Raw genomic sequence first — 21,796 nt, 5'->3', positions numbered from 1 at the left:
ATATTTAAAAAAAAAAGTAAATGATAGAGGCAGCAAAGAAATGTTTTGAAAACTATTTGGAATACAGAAACATTACAAGTATAGTGGGATTAAGTATAAGTGGGAACTTAGTTCAATGCTGTGGAAGTCAACACGGCCACGCCGCGCTCATAGAAGCTGTGCGAATCCTGGCCAGCGGCAACAGCCAAATCCACGGTGAAGAGCAGCTCTGTGCGCGTGGAGTTCAAGTAAACAGGCAACGTGAGCTTGCTGACTCTTGGCTCCGAAGATATTCTGCAAAAAAAAATCAAATTAATCTCTGATTTAAGAAAAGTTCAATTCAATACTTACTTGACCCACTTGAGGATGGTCAATGGCAGATCCATCATAATCGTGGATGCCAACAGCAGTTCGTTGTTCTTGCACTGCGCACCCTGCAACTTCAGGCCGGTGACGCCAAAGCTGCTGTCCTTCTGATCCGTCTTGAGTCCAGCATCCGTGATGGTGACGTCCAAAGCAAGCTCCTCCAGAGACCAGCTATTAGCTTGAGCTACGCATTGCCTGGTGGCCGTGATGTAGGCCTCGGGGTTGAGCAATCCACCCAGCCAGACGGGGAAGCCTTGCAGCTCCTTTGCACCGGCCTGCGACACCAGCTGCGACACCTTCTGCAACTGCTGCACACGAGTGCTGAAGTCCGTGATCCACTGGATGACAGTGCAGCCCACTGGGACAGTGTAACGCTTCCAGCCCTTGGGAATAATGCCACGTACCAGCTCAGACAGCATGGAACGATGATGGTTCGTTTGCTTCTTCTCGCCCTGGCAAATCAACACCACATCCTGCAGATCCGAGATGACGGTCTGCAGCAGACGAGCTCCGCTGGTAACTTCACGCTCAAAGTAGCGATAAAGTGGATCCTTGATGTTCTCCACAGTGCGCTTGAGCACTTGCAGGTTCTTGGGCAGCAGCTCGAGCCAAGCGGTGGCCGAGTTGTGCAGTGTCTTCATCCAGGACGGACGACCGTCCTCGCCGCGTCCCACAGCCAATGCCGACTGCTCGGACTGTTCCTCGACGCTGTAGGCCAACTCATCGTCATCCTCCAGCTGCTGCATCTTGAGCAGCTTGCTCACCAGATCCGTTCCGCGAGTGGTGAGCAACACCTTCTCCGCATTGTTGGGCAATCCCAGCCATGAAGGCGTCTGACGATCCGTGAGGTTCTCGATCCACTTGAGGAAGTGATCGCGACGTGTGCCATCCGGCATGGTGATGTGACGCAATCCTCCCGAGGCGCCATCCACATTGGCCACCAGCGCAAAGTCCGCTTCGAAGCTGCGCGCCGTGAAAAGTTTCTTCAGGAACGATTGGAGCAACCGTTGATCGAAATCATTGTCGATCTTGCCGCCATAAATGGATTGTGAGAGCAGCGTAACGAGTGCATCCCATGGCACCTTCTCCGGTGGCAAATTAGTGCGTCCCATGGCCGTTGTATCGATCCAGGTGTCCAGCGTGTCGCAAGCCACACGAAGATCCGACTCATTAAACTCGTACTTCTTGGCCCAACCCAAGGGCACATAGCGCAATCTCTCCTGGACGATGGCATGGAACCAGGCCAGCAGGAAGTAGAGACGAGCACGCTCGCTTGGTGTCTTCATCATGCGTGCTGCCGGAACCGTGGAGAAGGTGCGCAGCAAGTTGGCGCGAATGCCTGGCGGTGGCTCAAAGACAAAGATGCGACCAGCACGTAACAGGTTGACGGGCACCTTAGGATTGATCTCCATGGTGAGGAAGAGACGGAAGCCTGAATGTGGCTGCAACGAGTGCATTTTCTTCTCCAGCTGCACGAGCCACTGTGGCGCCAGATGCACGTTCTTCAGCAGCACCCAGCGACCGCTCTTGCAGGCCATATTAATGGCACGCTCTGCCTGGTTGAAGCCCTCGGCAGAACCGATGGCAATGCTGGAGATTTGCTTGTTCTGCTCGGCAGCCAAATCATCCACACGGCCAGAGGCATCAAAACCGGGCACGGAGCACAGCAAAGCGGGTGTGTTGCAGTTCAACTGCTTGTCCACAACAGCAGTAAAGTCCAGCTCCTGCTCGGCATTGGGCATAAAGTCCACGCCCAACACTGTGTTGACAACATTGTGAGCAGCGGCAATGACACGATCCGGTCGGAAGGCCTGGATCAACAGCAACTGGTGCACGGAGCTAGCAATGGCGCTCAGCGCCTTCGATTCGTCCCACAGCTGTGGCACGCATTGCTCGGGAGAGCTCTGCTGCAACCAGGCGCCCAGCTCCGGCATGGAGCGCACTTTCTCCACCAGCTTGCGGAAGATGGGCAGACGTGTAGCCAGCCTATTGACGCCCTCGATCTGCTCGCCGCTGAGTCCTTCCACGTGTGTCGGATTGGCCAACAGACCTTCGCGACTGCGCAAGAAGAAGTTGAACTCGGCATCGAGATTCGATTCGCTGGTGCCCTTCAGATGAATCTTGCACATGAGCAGCGCAAAGGTCAGACGATCGTTGTGCAACATGCCGCGTGCCACGCGCTCGTAGCACACCTGGAACAGATCCTTGGTGACAATGCCCAGACGCTCCGAATGATCGCTGCGTCCCTCGAGTCGTGGATTGTTGTACAGCACTGTGGAGAAGATATCGAGGAACATCTTCAGCGAGTACTGGTAGAGGAAGTGCACCTGGTTCAAGCTATCCATGGTGAAGTACATGTTGCTGCAAGCCACCGACAGCGGCAAATATTGTTGCGATACCGTCTCGATCTCGGCAATGACCTTGTCGGTTTCATCCACCTTCTGATTAATATCATAGGCTTCCTTCTTCAGCGTCTCCAGCGTTGTGATGACCGAATCGTCGTCCAGAATCTTGCCCTTGGCATCGTTGAGCGCTTGCAACAGACTCTTCTCCAGCTGCCGCAGTCGCAGACGGAACTCGCCTTGCAGTTTCAGCAGATCAGAACGCTTCTCATCAATGTCGGGACGTTCGGCCTTCAGCACTTGGTTCAAGCACTGCGATTGCAACGAGCTGCGTGTCACAGTAAAGTTGACAAAGGTCACCCTGGAGCAGATGTCCGGCGGGAACTCCACAGTGGGATCACGTGTCGAAAGGAAGATGACAAACGATGGCGACAAATCAATATCTTGATCGCCCAACGTGATGAGCACACGACCGCCAGTACGACGCAGTTCGCGATTCAGCACAGGGTTCAAAATAGGATCGTAGTTCTCCACATCTTGCACCAGCAATGGATTACCGAAACGCAGCGCCGATTCCAGATTCTTGCGGAACGAATCGTCCAAGAACGAGGTCTTGGTGATCTTCTTGCCCGCATACTCGTTCAGCAGGAACGTCGTTGCCTGGCCAGATGGATCAATGATCAACGGGTAGCGGTTGAAACGCTTCAGCATAATTGCATTCTCCGTGCATAGATCATCAGTAGGCAATGCATTTGCCTGCCAACGCAGACGTTCATCCGGATTGGACAGATACTCGGTGCGTGCAATATCCGCACGATATTGAATGCTTGCCGATTGCAGATGCTGTGACCATGTTGTGAACAGATTGAGACGATAATGCTGATCAAAGTAGCCACCATAGGCTATGAAGGCAGCCGAAAGCAGCACATCGCCCACAATTGTGGACATCTGCGACTTGAAGGTCTCGCTGGTCGACTCCCAACGTTCGCGTTCAATGTTCAAGCTCTTAAGCAGAGCAATCGAACGGTCCACCTTGGCCTGGACATTCTCCAGATCTGTCTTGATGGCCTGAGCCTGTGAGATGAGCTGTGCATATTCCTCCTTGTAGGCAGCAATGCTGCGCTCCAATTGCTCAACCAAATCCTTGGTCTCCTTGGCGCTGTGCAAGTTGACATCGGCCTGTTCCTCTAGCGAACGCAGTTCCTCACGCAGCGGCTCCACGCGCTTCAACATGTCAGCGTATTCAATCTGCAAAGGGGTTAGAGAATTAGAACTGAGAATAGAAATGAATAATTGTGATTACTCACCTGAGCAATGGCCCATTTAACCATAGGACCGCAAGCCATACTGGCACGATTGACCTTCTCGAAGTTATAGTCGGGATTGCTCAAATACTTTGACTTCATCTTCTCCCTAACTTCATCGCTATATTGTCGGGAAAGATTCGATGTTAATAAATGCGGTGCGTACAAAAGGTGTCAAGTTATTTTGTATGGATTAAGCAAGCAAAGCAGTTGGTTAGGAATGGAATAATCGCTATAATTTCACCAAATAAAAACCAATTAAAATCAATACAACAATTTAAGGAGCCAATTAACCAAGTTATTGTTTAGTAGTTAAGGTTGACATATTTACAAGACATCAACAACAATAACAACGCAGCTTCGCTTAATCATTCAACTACAAGAACAGAAAAAAAATCAAAAACTCAAACAAAAAAAAGGGAAACAAAAGAAACAACTTTTCTACACTCAATTAAACAGTAAACAATTAATTAATAAAAAAAAGAGGAAAAATTGAAACTGTAAACGTGAATTAATAATTTGTTTGGTTCATGCTTACGTTATGTTCTCTGTACCGAAGTTAGATACAATAGAATTAATGAAATTTTCACGCATTATCACAGCGCGGATCGATTTCCAATCAGTCGCATTCTCGCCCAGCAGTAGGCAGATCGACTCGAGTGCCAATTTAACCACTGACGGTGGATTTGCCATCGTTCGAACCTCAACGAGTTGCTGTTTGCGTATTGACTTCACCGCTGGATATTCAGATGATTCGAGTTCGAGTTCGTATTCGTTTTCGTTGATTCGTTTGGTTAACATGAAGGATCAGAATTATTATACAAAATACATGGCACACAACATGGCACTTAAACTCGTAAAATTAGCCTAACGAAATGTTACAACAACGATTATTAACTAACGAACCCCCTATATAAATCATCCTTATATATGGGTTCTATTAATATTATTATTATTGTAATATTATCATAATGCCTGTTTAATTGATTTCCTGCACACCTTGTTAGGGATTAAACAACGCTTTACAGCTCGTTCTTTAGTTTACACTTAGTTGCGTCTCACAATTGATTTTTTTTTTACAGCTATACACAGTAACTTTTGAGGTTATGTATGTTCGATATTCGTTTTGAGGTTATGTATATTTGCTAGTGCATTGCGTATGCAGAGTGTGTGTAGGTGTTTGAGTATGGAATAATATAATATAGAGAGTTGAACATTTCTATACGAATTTGTATTATATTATCGATATGAGGAATGAATTATCTTTATTTCATATCCATCATTCTGTCCGTTCGAATAATCAGCTAGAACTCACAGTTTAAGAAAGCCCAAGCTATAATTTTGGCTGATAACGAAAGGCAGACAAGGTTTTAAAAAATTCTACATTTTTTCGCCACAATATTAACTATTGAAATTTGCTTCACTATAGAAATGTTTCACTATCATTTTGTAGTTGTTTAGTTATGTTATATATATATAAATGCAAATATGATGTGAACGATACGATATCAGATTACGACACTTTGACTTGAGCATGAGACTGAATACTGAGTGTGTGTGAAAGTGTGTGTTGAGTGTAGTGTGAGAGATAAAGAAAGAATTGCGTACGTGATCTTGTCAGTCTCCAAATTAACAATCGAGGATATGAAACTGTCTTTAACGAGTATGCCACGAATGGCCTTCCAATCTGTGGCACTCTCATTGAGCAGCTCGCAGACCGATTCCAGGGCCAGTTTCACCACAGCCGGCGGATTTGCCATGGAACGCACCTCGGCCAGGTGTTTCTTTTTAATCGAGCTAACGGCTGTGTTTGTTAACGATTTGTGTGCGAGTCAGATCGGTGTGTGTATAACAAAAGTGTTTGTGTGTGTGTGTTTTGGGAGTATTCGATTTAAATACACATTAAAATTAAAGTAAATTTTAAGCTAGTCTTAGAAACTGTTCTGCTTAAACGTAACTCTAAACCCGCCCGCCCCACTACGGATTGGTATCCGTAAGACTCACCTTGTTGTGCTTCAATCACAGCGGGTTCCACCTGAGCCAGATCAGCCATGACGTACTTGCGCTTCTCTTCGATCTTAACGGTTTGATCGGCCAAACGAATTTGAATCTCCTGCGACTGAATCTTCTTCTTCTCGGCCTCTTGTTGATCCTGGAACATTTGCTTCAGCTTGGCATTGGCTGCCTCGTTCTTGGCCTGCAGTTCCTGCTTCTTAACGGCCAACGATTTCTGCATCTCCTCCACCTGCTCCACAGTCTCGGCGATCTTATTGAGACCCACATTCAAGTGAAGCTGCTGCTCCTCCAGATCGCTGCGCTTCTCATTGTACAGCTTGACAAAGTGATGGATGAAGTCCAAGTAATGACGTGGGGTCACCGCCATGGTGCGTCCGCCACGCTTGGCCAAGCGAGCGTTGGCCTGGTGCAACGTTTGATGCACATACACGCAGCTGTTGATGACAGCATCGCGATGCGTGGGATTGGCTGGGACCAACGGACAGACTGCTGGGAAGAAGTCTGGTGACGTCCAGTTGGGTTTCTCGAGATCCACGCGTGTGGTGAACTCTTTGCCCACCTGGAACAATGCCGAATCCGACCAGTCACCGAACCAATTGAGCACACAACGATTGAACAGAGCTGGTGATGTTGCAGCACGATCCTTGAGGCCATCGGTTGAGGGATTCATGGTGAAGACAACGTGCAGATTGCGCATCACCTGCTGCGTGAACCATTTGTACAGCTCATCGCTAGAGTCCAGCATAAGTCCTTCGCGCTGAGCTCCTTCCTTACATTGTGTCATCAACGTGGTGTATTCATCACCCTCGAAAAGACCAGGAACTTCGCCGTTGGCCAACAGCGTATTCATGCGTTCGAGGAAGCCCGAGTCCAACACATTCGATTCATCCAAAATGAAAGCAATCTTCTCATCCTTGCAACCGGAACGACGCAGCACACAACGGAGATCCTCATCGAAGTCCTCGCTGGTGTACTTGTTGTGCACCTTAATCTGGAAGATGGACAGACCATTCATCCAGGCGACGAAGCGAGACAGCGTCGTTTTACCGGCACCAGAGACACCGATGAGCAGCAAATGACCTTGTGGCTGGCGGAAGATACGATCAATGCGCAGCACATGGTCCAACACCTCGTCGAAGAGCACCAATGGCACATCGAGCTCCTCCTCGTAGAATACCTTGAGACGAGCACGCACATAGTCGCGCAGCTCCTCGCGATTCACCGGCATGTAATCCTTGGACAGCCAGTTACTGTACAGAATGGGACGTTGCAGTGCCTCTTCTTGATTGATGCCTGGGAAGTGCTTGTGTCCCACCAAATCAATATTCTCGTTAGTCCAGCGACGCTCTGTATCATCCACCAAACGATCCTGGAACAGACGCAGTGCCTCGTGAGCCCACAAACGCACCAGACCTTCGACTGGCAGCGAGTCCAGCGGACGAATGGCTTCACAGATACCGCGCACCCATCTTGTCATCTCACGTGGTGAGTAGACATAATGCGGCTGCATGTCCTGTGTGAAGCGATCCTGCGATGCCAAATAGAACTCCACCATGGCATTGGTCAGAGGCTCGGCATAGCCACGCAATGCGGGCATCAGACGCAGCATAGCACGCGAGAAGGTTCCGTAGATCTGCTTGAGCGAAGTCTCTCCGGGGTAGTCCACATAAATGATGGGCACATGACGCAAGAAGCGATGCGAGAGTGGCTTACGGCCAGGATCTGTGGGTGGATTACAAGCGCCCACGAATTGAATGCGCTCGAGTGAAACCCAAGCCTGATCGCTGGCCCTGTAGAAGCCCTTGTGCTCGACCAACTGGCGCAAGAACGAGATGACGCGCTGTGTGCCATACGAATCCATGTCTGGCAAATTGATCTCATCACAGAAGAGCACCAACCACTTGCCAATCTGCACAGGCGATAGCACCACACCGTTGGGTGTCTTGCGGTACTCGCAGTAATGATCGAAGGTCTTGAGTAGCAGCTCTGGTGTAGTAGCCGAAGAGAAATTGAGGCCAACCACTTCCATGTCGGGCAGCGCCCGCAGCGCCGAGAAGAGCGTCATGGTCTTGCCAGAACCAGGTGGACCGCAGAGCACTAGAAGAGTAGAGTTTAATATAAGGAAACTCGGTTGGTCCACTAAAATAACTTACCCAATGGTTTGTGCTCCGCCAGCCAAGTGTAGAGCAGTGACTCGTGACGCACAGTGTCCAGCGTGGGCACCACAATATCCGGCGAGGCCACCTTGTGGGTCTCCACCTCAATGACTGGCACCTTGTTGCTCCATGGCACCCATTCGCCATTCATGCTCACCTCGTAATCAATGATTGGTGCACCAGCGGCACCTGGCAACGGCACAGTGGTCACACTGCGCACAAAGTCACCCAGATCGATGCGCACCTTGAGCTTGGCATCGCCAGCGAATGACCAGAGCACGGAGTAAACCAATGCCTTGGGTATGTAGTGCTCCAGCTGATCAGCGGAGCAAGGAAAGTCGGGATGTTGCGCATTAAAGTTCAGCACATTGCGTGCCGATTGATTCAGCATCGAGAAGAGCGAGCTAAGCGCACGCAAGCGTGTAAAGTCCATGATATGTTCCTGGTCCATGGCGTATTCCAAAGTGCGCACCACAATGCCATCGGCTGAGAAGAATGGCTGCAACAGCAGCGCAATATCGCGTTGCACTTGCAACGATGGAGAAACCTCCTCCTCCTTATCCTTGGCGGGCTTCATTACGCCCACAAAGTCCTCGTCGCCATCCTCCAGAGGAATGCTGCGCAGACGCGATAGATAATTCTCAAAGATCATCTCTGTGGAGAGCACATCCTCCGAGAACCAAACCATGCCACAACGAGATACTGTAGCTAAGGTGGCAAACTTCAGATCCTGCACCTCGAACATGACACGCACATTGGGAGGCAGCGAAAGACGTTCACCATTGGGCAGCGTCAAGAGTTTGTTGTCATCCAGCACAGAGTTAAGATTCTCCACCCACTCGGGATCGACATCACCATCAAATATGATCCATTGACGCTTGTTAATCTCGCCACGCACATTGTCAATAATCTTGCGCAGAATGTGGGTAAAGAGACCATCGGTCCACTCGCGTGTATTGGGATCAAGCACACCATAAAGTGCCTCCTTGGAAATAGCCTTGGGATCGATGACATGAGCCACACCTTCAACGCCCTCGAATCGTTCCAGTGCCTTAAGCAGCGTACGCCAAGCAGTGGACTTGCCAGAGCCAGAGGGGCCCACCATCATCAGACCATGATTGAGATTGGAGATCTGGTAGAGTTGCAGAACCTGGATGGAAAAAACACTTGAATTAGTGGACTGGTAATACAAACAACTCTTGGCAAATGGGAATTAGTTGAATTAGTTACTTTGTCGACCCAAGTGGAGCCGAGTCCCTTTTTTTTTAGCAGGCGTGTGTGAAGTGAATCCAATGTTATGAAATGGTCAAGCATGTCTAAAACGGACTAGGGCACTTACCTTCTCCATCCAGGCGGCGCCTTGCTCGTCGCCTTCGCCGCACACCAGATAATCCTCCTGGCACACCTTGCGTATCTCCTCCTTAAGGCCCTTCATCTCGGCACGCGTGTAACCCACATTGGGGAACACATCGCTGAGCAGCGAGAAGAGCAGAGGTATATCTTCGGCCACCAGCTTGGGCACCATTGTCTCGCACACCGATTGAATGAGAATCTCTTGCTCGGGCAGATTCTCAGCCACCGAAGCTTCATCGATATTCTCCTCGCCACGTTGACGCATCTGCTCCTTGATCTTCATGATGCGATCACGCTTCACATTGCCCGCAGAGATGAGCACAGACTTCAATGCACGCAGACCAAAATCGTAGTGGCTTTGGTTGGACAATTGCTCGTCGCAGAGCTTGAAGAAGGGTACAATCTTACAGGCCAGTTTCTCAGCCGAACGGAAGCCCTGGGAGAACAACATGACTTCTGCGATAAGCTGGCGATCTGGTGTTGTCATGGCCAGCGAACGGAAGAGTTTCTTCAAATTGTCGGGCAGATTGGAACGACCAGCGTAACCAGGATTCATGGTAATAAAGATGGCCATATCTGGGGAGACGCGCACCTGTTTGCCCACCAACTCCACGGTGATACTCTCCTTGTTGCTATCCATCTCATATTTGAGTGCCTCCTGTATGGTCTGAATTTGCTGCGAGCAAGCAGACAACATGCGCTCCTCGAGACGATTGAACTCATCGAAGCAACCCCAGGCGCCCACCTGGCAGAGACCGACAAAGATGCGTCCCATAGCCTGGAAATCGAATGTCTCATCGCAATTGAAGACGAGCACAAAGCGACCCAATTGATTGCCCAGCGCCTTCACCGATTCCGTTTTACCTGTACCGGCTGGACCGAATGGCGAACCGCCCAAACGTGACTCCAACGCCTGTGTCATGGTCAAATAGCAACGATCTGTGAGCGGCGTCTGCACCAAACGATCCTGTACGCCCAAATACTCAAAGCCATAGAAGAAGCGTGCGTTGGCCATGTGAATGGTCAGTTGTTGCAACACCTCCGTCTGGCGAGGATCAAAGTAGAATCGCATCTCGCACAGCCACTGGAAGGACTTGGGCGAGGTGACGCCATTGGTAATCAGACGTCTGGTAACCGTACGTTTGTGCACAAACTCATTGATCAAATGCTCCAGCTTGCGACGACGCAATGGAGGCTGCTCCTGCAGCACCGAATCAGCCAGCACATTCAAGGTGCTCTCCACATTGCCAAGCACACGTTGCATCGGCTTGGCATTGTTGCTCTCGGATGCCTGTTGCAAGGCAGCTTCCACATCCTCAGACCAAAGAATCTGAGCAGCCAGAACAACAATTTGTGCCTGGTATTTGTCGCACCATTCCATGTACTTCTGAGGGTCGATCTTGCCATCGCGGAACTGCTTAATGTCCTGCACAGCTTGAGCCAGCAACGAGGCGAGTGTGAAACGCATTTGCTTCTCGACCAGCGACAACCATTCGTTGATCTTGGGATGCTCCACCGTGGACACGGGATTGATAAAGTGCACCTCCTCGCCTTCGCGCGAAGAAATACCCAGAATAACATTGTTCTCCTCGTTCAGCAGAATGGCAGCAACGCCAGCGAACATCTTCTTGAAATGCTTCTGCAAGCGAGCAATGTTCTTGCTGTTGCCAATGATCTCCAGGAGATCCTCGTCTCCCACGAAGTAGAAGCGAGGGAACGATGTACGCTCGCGTTCCAAGTACTCGCCGAGCGCCTTTTGAATCTTGCCCAGCAGATCGGCCAAACGTTCCAGCGAGCGCTGCACGGCCGGAATGTTGAGCACATCCATAACCTTGGGTGACTTGGTTACCTTCTTCATGAGGCCCAAGAACTCGGAGCTGATGCTCTGGAAACGAGAAGTCTCCACGGGCAGCAGTGTCTTTATGTCGGCACTGCCCGAGAAGATGCCCTCGAGGTAGACCCAGCGACGCTGCACATCAATCCACACATCGAACAAAGCGTTGATACGATTCAGCTTCTCTTCCCAGGTCAAAGCCTCCTCTTCGAAGACCTTGTAGTAAGGCGACAGCTTCATGGCGGCCACAGAGTTGATGTGCTCTTTGACCTTGTTGAAGAGATCGTCCCAGCCACGAATGATGCGGCACTTGTTCTGGTAGTTGATCAAATCCAGTTCGTAGTTCTGCCACGATTCGCGCACTTGCTTCAAGAACTCCTCCAACGCCATTTCTCCTTGAGCCACCAGTATGATGTCCTTTACAATGCCTTCGTTCTTCTGCAGATTCACGTCCCACACTTGACCCAAAGTCAGATCGGAGATGACCCAGTTGACGCGCAACTGCTTGGTCAACTGCTTCCAGTGACGCTCTTTTAAGGCGTCCGACTTGAGCTCGACAATCAGCATGTTCACCTTGATGTAACTCTGGATGAGCTTCTTGACATACTCGTAAGATTCGTACATGCGCAGACGAGCGGGCAGCTCCTTCAGCTGTGCCATCATGGCCTCCAATTGCTGACGAAGCTTGCGTGGCTGCACTGACAACCACGGCTTCTCGCGTGTCTCGTCGATCTGGGTCCAGACCTTCGATAGTTCGCTCCAGACGCCACGCAGATCCTGCAGCTCCTCCAGTGCGACATTCATGCGCTCCGCACTGTTGTTGGGCACCGCAGACTCTTGCAGTTCGAGTGCCTCCTTGGCCTTGGCCACATTGTCACGCTCTTCCTTGAGGCGTGAGTATTTACTCTCGAAGATCTGCAATTGCTGCAGCGCATCATCGGGACGAATCTTGCCGCCAGTGGGTTTGGTTTTCTCCCAATCATTGAGGAAATCAACTGTGCGCGTCTCCACGGCCTTGTCCTCGGCCACAATCTTGGCCTGCAGACTTGCCACTTGAGTTTGAATGGCGGTGTCCTTGCGCTTGATGATCTCATTAAAGGCAGACCATTCGCCCTCGATGTTGTCCACATGCAACCAGTTGTTGGGGAACTGGAAACGCTGGCGCTCCAGTATACGCTGAGCCTCGCGGAACACCTCCACCTGCTTGTCCCAGGCAATCATGTCCTTCTTCAGCGACTGCACATAGGTAATGAAGCTGACGGCATCTGATGTGCTGGCCGCCTCAATGCTCTGCATCTCCAGATCCGTGCGTGACTTGGACACCTTAGCGTGGAACGTTGTCATCTCGGTTCCGAGTAGAGTGCCAAACTTGCCCAACGCCTCCTTGTGCCACGAATCGTACTTCAATGTCACCTTAGCCTGCACCTTAGCGTAGTCAATGATGATAGCGCCATAAGCACGACGTGTATCTGACGTATCAAAGGTGGTGCGAGATTGCTTAATGTCATTCAGACACTTAATCCACAAGTCCACATCCTCGCCCAAACGACCGTACAGAGTGTCGGCTTGCAGATCCCAGAGACTCTGGTAACGCAGCCATTCATCCACATAGTTGCGCACATCGCTAATCTTGTGATCGATGGCACCGTAGGCATTCTCCAGAATCTTACCGTCGGGCAACTTGGTCAACAGATTGCGATAAGTCTGCGAGACGGGCTTCTCCAAGCCCACCTGATAGCGTGTGCTCTGCAGACGCACCTGGGATGTGACAATGGCCTGCCAGGCAAAGAACTGCTGCATGATCTGGAAGCGTGCCTCCTCGATGGAAGGATACAGATACATCTGCTGATTGGTGATGCGAATCTCATGCACAGCATTCTGAATCTGCGGCTCGCCACCCAACTTGTGCGTGGGCTGTGTGGGAGCATCGGTGTCCATGGAGGTATCCACCTCCTTCTTGTTGCCAGTGAGCGCTTCAGTCCAGGCTTGAATGCCAGCCTGCAGACGCAATGCCAGCTTCTTCTCAACCTCCTCGTCGAGGCGTGTTACCCAAACGCTGAGATTAGAGTATTGACGCAGCGAAAGATCGTCGACAGCATGCTGAATCTTCGAGAGAATCTCGACAAAAGTGGCTGCACTATAGGGACATGTTTCCAACGAACGCACATCCACATCGAGCTGTTCTTCCACCACTAGCAAGTCATCAACCTAGAATCCAATTTATATTAGTGAAATTCCAATGATAAACTTTCTATATTTCAATTTTACCTTCTCCTGGAACTGGGTAACGCATTCAGACAAACGCAGCACATAGGGATCCAGTTTGTAGGACTCCCAGATGAGGCCAATGCCCTCGGAAACAAGGTTCAACACCTCTTTGCGTAGTCCAGCCACGAGTGGCACAATGCTGGCGCGATCCTCAATCTGTGGGCATGAAATACGCATTAGTAAACAGTCTTAATTAAGTTGAGAAAATAGAGATATAAAATAATGCATGCGGGAGTTGAACAACAAAACTATGGTAGCAACAACTATATAAATATATATTTTTAAGGGGGGACAAACGACACTACCTTGAATACTGAGTTTAGTGCTAGACTCCTATTATTAAGCTGCATGAAAGAGAGGTTTTGTTGGTTGTTTTGGTTGATTTAAAAAAGGTTGTACTGTCTATACTTATGTAAGGTGTTGGGTGTAAGGTGTAAGAGGTGTTCAAAAAGGTGTTTGAAGTGTTTTTTTTTGTGTGAATAATAAAATTCAAGCTGCACGCCGGAAGCAAAGCAATGCGATACAAAAAGAGCCCCTAAGAGCTGGCAAAAACAATGTGAACAGTATGTCTAAAGCAAAAGTTAACTAAAAGATCAAATAGACAATAACATTAAAGAAAAGATAATAAAAAGAGCTATTGCTCCAGCTTGGATAAGAGATGATCTCTTTGTGGTGTTGTGTGGTGTAACGTGAAATGATTGTGCTGTGTTTTGTTTCAAAAGCATTTCATACCTTCTCCAAGGTGCGTTCATAGGTGCGCACACTTTCAATGAGCGAAATAGCATAGGGATAAATCTGGTTGGCCTGATGAGCCTTGTTGACAATAGTTAATGGAACTCTAAAAAAATAAAAAGAATATTAATGCAAATTTAGGAAGAAATTTATACAATCGCCTCACCTGAAGCCCAAGTTCTTGATGTTACGCACTTCCTTGGCCAACGTAATGATCTCTGGCAAGAAGTTCACACGCAAACGCAAAACATTGCCACGTCCAATGCGTGAACGAGTTGATTCAATGGTGAAAATGCGTCCCGAGCTGCCAAAGTTACGCTCCTGCACCTTGCGAGCCCATTCATGGAACACATCAGAAATGGATAGCTTGGCGCGGAAACTATCGCCATCGGCCTTCAGTTTCTGGCCCTCGATATGCGTTTCCCACCCCTTGCCAAGCACATCTTCGACACGCTTTAGATACATCGTCAGTTGGTTATCGATCTGACGAGCCCAGATGATGGAGCCTGCCACTGGCGGCAGATCGCGCACCGAGGAGAGGCGACAGCTCTTGCTCTGCGGATACTGCACCTTGAACTTCTCGTGCAGCGCCTCGATATCGTCCTTGACGCGCTGTATCAACTGCGTTTGGTACTCGCGAATGGCGCCACGAATATGCGGACGCACAAACAACGCATTGAAACGCGAGAAGATGCGGAACATCTCGTTGGCATTCTTGGCTGTGCCCAGCTGGTCACGCAAATGAGCCGTGATACGTGTTTCCACGCGATCTGAAATAATGAAAACAGTGTTAATAAGACCTATAGATATTATAGATAGAGTACTCACCAATCTTCTCCTCGTAGCGCTTGACAGCTGCCTCCCAAGCCTCGGATCCCTCCTTGGTAATGTCCAGGCAATCAACCTCCTTGACATTTTCGTAGGCTAAGTTGACCTCCTCAATGGCATTGGCATCAGCGGCATCCAGACTGTAAGGCTGCTTGCTTTCCACGACACTGCCATCGTCATTGGCCGACTGCTTAGTGGGTCTCAGCACACGTAAGATGACAGTGCGCAGCTGTTCATGCTGACGCCTGAACTTGCGCATATGCTCCATGCGTGTCTGCAACTTCTTATGGGCTGGGGACACACGCCAGACCATCTTCAGATGCTCGTCACGCTTCTTCTTGACAATGTCACGAAGCAAGCCCTGCAGCTTGTCGTACTCATCATCCCAGCAGCTGAAGATCTCGAAGCATTGATTCATCACACGCTCGAATTCATCAAAGGGAATGTGCATGAGGCGACGTGTGCCCAACACCTTCAACAACTGCTGCGATAGATCACGCGAGATGGCCTCGATGAGCTTCAGACAGCGTTGAATGGGATACTTGGTGTTGCGCACTTTACGCAAATGCGAGAAAATCTGCTGTACAGCTGGACGAATCTTCTCCAGCTCAGTGGCCGACAGCAGATCGTTAATTGGGAAGTCTTTCATCAACGGATTGTAATCGGCAACAGTGGCCAGAGCTTGTTTCAAGCCGGTGTCCGTATCAAACGAAACAGTGGCATGGAAACGTTTGCCATGCTTAAGAATGTCCAGGGTTAAAGCCACTTCTGGCGACTCACGCTTCTCCTGAATGCGGTACAAAGCGCGCTCCAGATTCAGCCAGAAGGAGATTTCCTAAGCAACAAAATTAATTAGTAAAGTGAGATATAATATGCAAGTCTAGACTTACCTGCAGTGCGGTGCCCGAGCCGGGATCACGATTCAGCTTGGTTACTTTCTTGATTTCAGTAATCCAACGATTGACACCGTTCTGCAGCTGATTAAGGAACGACGAGTCCTCGACCTTGTCACCAAAATCAACCACCTTGGCCTTGTGGTTCTCATCAGCACACTTGCGTATGACCTGATTCACCACTGGATGCGCAGTCAGCGTAATCTCTGGAATGTCAATGTTCTGCTGCAAGTGCAACAGTCCCATTTCCAGTTCCGCCAACTTCTTCTCCACCGATGGTGCCATCTTGTCACCATCACGATCCGCACGACCCGATTCCTTGACATACGACTTGAAGTACGGTGCCAGCGACTTGCTAATGAACGCATGCAAGGTTTCGTAAGGTGAACCATCCGAAAAGTTGATCAAACGCAGTTGCGAGTGAATAGACTTGTCCGCCTCGACGACAACGCCACGCTTAATGCAAGCCAGCGAAGCCATGCGGCTATTGGTGAAGTGAACATCATTGCTGATTTGATAAGTCACCTGCTCCTTCTCATCCTCACTTTCCGCCGGTTGTTCGGTATCATCCTCTGTGCGTCAGCACAAGAACGAGAGTGAAAGTTAATTAACGGCAAAACACATACAATCGGAATAACGTTATCAATATTTTCACCTTCACCCACATTTCACTCAATGCACAAAACATTATCTGGCCCTGGCGTTCAATGACGCGACGAAGGCAATGGCACTGACATCAATTCATTACCAAGGTGACAACCTTCGAAATTTCAACGGCCAAGGTGAAACCTTCAAATTTCGTGCACTCAAGGTCTGAACCTTGAGCGTGCGTTGCTCCCACATCGCTTGACCCTGATGCGAGGCAACGTTCAAAGTCACAAGTCAATGGAATACACAGTCATGCAGCTCAAGGTCGTGTTCGCGCACGTTTCCGCAAACAATGCGCAAAATCAGCTGTCGTTTGTTTATTTACAAGCCGGCAACCGGCAAACACTACAATATCTGGCCACACTCATCGTTAAACAAGCCGGCAACGTTGCGCAACCGGTTGTTGTTCATAGTCAAATGAGTGAGAGGTTGCTCGAAAGGTTTTCAATGTTTTTGTTCTCTGAGCGTGACGTCACTAGTACGCAAACATACGGCTAATGCCCCATTATTATTTCAACTCAGTTTTTTTACGTTTGTTTTGGCGTTTCCAAGAGTTGGCTACCAATTCAAAAAAATATACGCGTATTTGTAAAATGTAAAACTTTCTTAAATTGCAATATTTTGACGAAGATTTGGGCGAAGTGAAAGAAAATCTAGTGGAATCAGTTTAGGCCTTTGTAAGTAGAATTGCTGGCGGCAATGTAATATTTACATAAATGCATTTACTTTTTATTTTATTTTTTTTTTATTTTCATACCTTGGCGCACCTAATTGTCAGCTGTTTGTTGAGTGGTGAACTCTTTTTCGTTGTATAAGGGGGCGAACATAACATTCGAACTGAACGGAAAAGAACAGTTTTTTGGTGCGGTAAACACGGGACATTTGCGTTTTGTTAATATTTAACATATTTTTTTATAGAAATTGATTTAAATTAAATATATAGCCAAACATGTAATACATCTATTTTTCAAGGTCCTCGCAGTTTTAAAGTGGATGGTGCAAATTAAAAATGTGACGACACACGTATTCATGAATATGCTCAATCTTGTTTCTTGCACCATGAATAGCAGCTGTGAGTCAGCTGGCATGACGTCATGCGCACCAAACGGTGCAGAAAACATGAAAAATCTGATAGGCGATTGATTTTTATCCAAATAATTTTAAAGAATGCAAGTTGCACATAGAAAAATGTGTGAATATATATAAGAACTCAATATTTGTTAGGAACAGAATAGATTTCGATCCATTTTAACAGTAAAGTAGTTTGCCGTTGCTTCTATGCGACGCCATTTTGTGCAGTTGGTCTGACAATTGGACTGATTGGAAAATTGAAAAATTCAATCTTACCTTTAATGCAGTTGCGCTGCACATACAACGCTTGCACTTGAGGATCGGATAAGAACTTGCGGATAGTCTCCTGATTGATGGGATCGTCCAATGCATTATTCAACGAATCCGGCACAACATCCTCGTCGGGCAGCAGAATGGTCACCGCCTTGCGAAGATAATTGGCAAATGCGTCGTAATTGGCAATGGACAGGTTCACACCTGGATCCACCGAAGTGTCGGTGTTATCCAGCGAATCGCCCATCTTTTGCTACTACTTTTATCCACTAAATCAAAGTTAATTGCTTGTAAATAAGTTTTTTCACGCAACTCCAATACGAATACGCCCTGTGAAAAATTACGTCTGCAGTTTTGGCGAAAGTGCAACGTCAATACTGCCACTAGGTTGAAAACCGCAACAAAAAGCTCTGCGTTGCCAGCTTGCAACCACAGACCAAAATACAACAGTGGGCTGGAGCTTGCCACATAGCTGTAAAATGCTTCCCGCCAAAATGTTGGCTATTGCAACAGCTGTGCAGCCAGCGATGTGGCAGCCTCATGCGCCACAGCTGTTTAGCAATTTGATTTGTTATTCAATACACGCATATGTTAATATGCCGCATTAATGTGGAATTTTATCAATTAAAATAAACAAGATGCAAGCGCTGCGATATAAAAGACTGTTACGGGGATTGGAATATAACTGGCTTCGGCGTTTCTTAACACAAAGCTGCACAAGCAATGAGGTAAATTTCAATATAAATATTTCAAGACTGGAAACAAATGTTTTCTCTTTGTTATGTGTTATTTTAGCAACTGGAGCTGACCAACGATGTGAAACATCGCATTGAGACGCACTGGAGTAAGCAGCTGTGCCATGGGCAGTTTGACTCAAAGCAGGCGGCCAACAAATACTATGTGCTCTCCATGTTTCCCTATCCCTCGGGCAATCTGCACATGGGCCATGTGCGAGTTTACACAATCAGCGATGCTGTGGCACGTTTTCATCGCATGTGCGGCAAGAATGTGTTTCAACCGATAGGCTGGGATTCTTTCGGACTGCCCGCTGAGAATGCAGCCAACCAACGGGGCGTGGAACCCGCCGCCTGGACACAACAGAACATTGCACAAATGAAGCAGCAACTGCAACGCTTGGGCTGCTCCTTCGACTGGACGCATGAGCTGTCGACGAGCAGTCCCGAGTACTACAAGTGGACACAGCATTTGTTCTTGCTGCTGCATAAGCAAGGACTCGCCTATCAAAACGAGGCGTTGGTCAATTGGGATCCCGTAGACAAAACAGTGCTGGCCGATGAGCAGGTGGATGCCAATGGCTGTTCGTGGCGCTCGGGCGCCAAGGTGGAAAAGAAGTTGCTCAAACAATGGTTCATACGCACCACAGCGTATGCCAAGCGGCTGCTCGATGGACTCGAGGATCCAACGTTGCGTGATTGGCGCGATATTATCAATCTACAGCGGCATTGGATTGGCGAGTGCGATGGTTACGCCTTCTCTTTGCTCACCTCCGCCTCGAACCTGCTTCGCGTGTGGACTGCCAATCCCGAGCATCTACTCGATCCTCATGCATTTCTCGTGCTGCGCCAGAAGCACTTTTTAGCCAAACTGCCCGATGCTGGTGGATTGAGTGTGGAGAATCCCTTCGCACGCACCACGTTGCCTGTAGTGTTTAGCGATGATGCTGCCTTCCCGCCGGACTGTGATGTATACCTAGCTGCGCCCAGCTTTCGTGCCGAGGATCGTGAACTGTGGGAGCAACTTGGACTCGCATTTAGCACCAGCAACGAAGTGAATCCCGGCAACTGGGAGCAGCTGCGCAAGGAAGTGCTGACTGCAGCCAAACGTCTCAACATTGGTGGCTATCGAGTGTCGTCTAAGCTGCAGGATTGGCTTATTTCGCGGCAACGCTACTGGGGCACCCCGATACCCATTGTGCACTGTACCAAATGCGGCGCTGTTCCAGTGCCCGAGCAACAACTGCCAGTGACGCTGCCGCCACGTGATGCTGGCAAGGATGCGCTGCGCTGTGAGTGCCCGAAATGTGGTGACCCGCAAGCGCGTCGCGAAACCGACACCATGGACACTTTTGTGGACAGTTCGTGGTACTATCTGCGTTATTTGGATCCCCAAAATACGCAGCACATCTTTGACACAACGCTGACGAATGCTTGCATGCCTGTGGATCTCTATATTGGTGGCAAGGAGCATGCTGTGCTACATCTTTACTACGCCCGCTTCATGAATCACTTTCTGCACAGTTGTGGACTGTCTCCAACGTCTGAACCCTTCTCGCGGCTGCTGGTACAAGGCATGGTCATGGGACGTTCGTATAGGGTGAAGGGAAGTGGACGTTATGTGCGTGACTCGGACGTGGAAGTGGTCAATGCCAAAAAGAATCAGGCGCAGCTTAAGGAGACACAAGAGCCGGTCATCATGAGCTGGGAGAAGATGTCCAAGTCGAAGCTAAATGGCGTTGAACCTGATGACATGTTCAATGAATACGGCACAGATACAACACGTTTAATCATCTTGGCGGATGTGGCGCCCACCTCGCATCGCAATTGGTCCAGTGCAAGTGAGTGAAGAAGCAACTATAAACTTTATTCCCTCTAAAATCAATTCCCCTTTTCCTTTAGCTTTTCCCGGCATACTCAACTGGCAAAAGCGTTTGTGGCTGACGCTTGAGGATTTCGAGACGGCACGCCGCGAAGTCACAGAAGAAACTGTGGACACGGGCAGCGATGCTTTTCTGCTGGATGATGCCAAGCTTTTTGATGCACGTAACTTTTATATTAAAGGCGCCACCTTCAACTATCGCCATGCGCATCAGCTGAGCGTTGCCATCTCCAAGATGCAAGGCTTGACCAACTCACTGAGGGTAAATCCTGGTCAGCAGTTGCATTTACTTTAGTTTAATACTCCTTCTTACTTTACAGCGCACTCCAAAGCATATTCAACGTCATGGCAAACAGTTTGAACGCGCTCTCGCCGCACAAATTATTATGCTCGCTCCCATGGCACCGCATTTTGCCTCCGAGTTGTGGTCACGTTTCGCTGCAGTGCCTGGACGTCTTAATGCCGAAAGCGAGGAGCTGCAGTGGTCCAAGGATGTGCTCGAGCAGCGCTGGCCAGACGTGGATGCTGCCTACCAACTCGATTTGTCCATCAAAATCAATGGCTTTGAGAACTGTGTCATTAAAGTGGCTCGTCAGCAGCTGGACAAGGTGAATCACAGTGATGCACTCGATGTTGCCTTCAACACAGAGTCGGTGACATCGTATCTTATTGACAAGAAGATCAAGACGACGCACTTTGTGCTGTATCCTGGCATTGAGGGCATACTCAACATCTATCTGGACAAAGTGAAAAAAACCGCAAAAGCCACCAAAGAAAAACGATGAGGATAAATTGCAAGCGGAGTAGATTAAGAGGAGAAATTGAGGAGGAAAATATGTTAAAGAAGAAACAGGAGGTAGAAAAGATTATGTAAGGAAAATGTGAAGACAACAAGTCATAAAGAGAGGAGTTCAGAATAAGTTAAATGAGGTTTGAGATGAAAACAGCAAAGGAATAAGTTTAAAGAATTTTCAGACAAACAGCATAAGTTCACAAAAAAAAAGTTCACTTAGGAGGAGATACAAAAGAAAAGAGGAAAAATGATTTCTGAAGAAGCAACTTCAATTAGAATATGATCAAAGAAGAGCTGAGCTCAAAGAGAAGTATCATCGAAGTT

General features: G+C 48.7%; 2 protein-coding genes across 9 annotated transcripts; one reads left to right on the top strand and one right to left on the bottom strand.

Moving 5' to 3' along the window:
- Window positions 1-87: 87 nt before the first annotated feature.
- On the bottom strand, window positions 88-18,310 carry LOC133843858 (dynein heavy chain, cytoplasmic). Of its 8 annotated transcripts, none has more exons than XM_062277597.1 (15): window positions 18,067-18,310; window positions 16,069-16,643; window positions 15,179-16,013; window positions 14,517-15,120; window positions 14,351-14,456; window positions 13,924-13,962; window positions 13,619-13,774; window positions 9,503-13,558; window positions 9,394-9,420; window positions 8,161-9,313; window positions 5,996-8,104; window positions 5,600-5,795; window positions 3,995-4,112; window positions 331-3,935; window positions 88-273 (listed from the first exon to the last, which is right to left on the bottom strand). In XM_062277597.1, exons 1-15 carry the CDS (start codon window positions 18,308-18,310, stop codon window positions 108-110), a joined length of 13,989 nt encoding a protein of 4,662 aa, XP_062133581.1. In that variant the 3' UTR covers window positions 88-107. The 8 variants fall into 8 exon arrangements, with proteins under 8 accessions (XP_062133581.1, XP_062133580.1, XP_062133583.1 ...); XM_062277596.1 differs by lacking the exon at window positions 5,600-5,795 and adding an exon at window positions 4,530-4,728; XM_062277599.1 differs by lacking the exon at window positions 9,394-9,420.
- A 169-nt stretch (window positions 18,311-18,479) lies between these two features.
- LOC133843861 (leucine--tRNA ligase, mitochondrial) lies at window positions 18,480-21,650 on the top strand. The gene is made up of 4 exons (XM_062277607.1): window positions 18,480-18,791; window positions 18,859-20,638; window positions 20,700-20,941; window positions 21,000-21,650. The coding sequence occupies exons 1-4, from the start codon at window positions 18,702-18,704 to the stop codon at window positions 21,462-21,464; spliced, it is 2,577 nt and encodes an 858-aa protein (XP_062133591.1). The 5' UTR covers window positions 18,480-18,701; the 3' UTR covers window positions 21,465-21,650.
- Window positions 21,651-21,796: the final 146 nt, after the last annotated feature.

This window comes from Drosophila sulfurigaster, chromosome 3 (assembly GCF_023558435.1).
Source record: "Drosophila sulfurigaster albostrigata strain 15112-1811.04 chromosome 3, ASM2355843v2, whole genome shotgun sequence".
Classification (NCBI taxonomy): domain Eukaryota; kingdom Metazoa; phylum Arthropoda; class Insecta; order Diptera; family Drosophilidae; genus Drosophila; species Drosophila sulfurigaster.
Note: the sequence above shows the minus strand (reverse complement) of the source record. Positions and strands in the feature narration are given on the sequence as shown.

Bases quoted from the DNA above. Each gene is read 5' to 3' on its own strand.
- LOC133843858 (XM_062277596.1), bottom strand. From the start codon at position 18,310: ATGGGCGATTCGCTGGATAACACCGACACTTCGGTGGATCCAGGTGTG. The intron at 4,729-5,995 runs GTGAGTCTTACG...CTGAATATCCAG, and splicing joins TGTGATTGAAGCACAACAAG to CGGTGAAGTCAATACGCAAA. The intron at 3,936-3,994 runs GTGAGTAATCAC...ACCCCTTTGCAG, and splicing joins TTAAATGGGCCATTGCTCAG to ATTGAATACGCTGACATGTT.
- LOC133843861 (XM_062277607.1), top strand. From the start codon at position 18,702: ATGCAAGCGCTGCGATATAAAAGACTGTTACGGGGATTGGAATATAAC. The intron at 20,639-20,699 runs GTGAGTGAAGAA...CTTTTCCTTTAG, and splicing joins TCGCAATTGGTCCAGTGCAA to CTTTTCCCGGCATACTCAAC. The intron at 20,942-20,999 runs GTAAATCCTGGT...CTTACTTTACAG, and splicing joins GCTTGACCAACTCACTGAGG to CGCACTCCAAAGCATATTCA.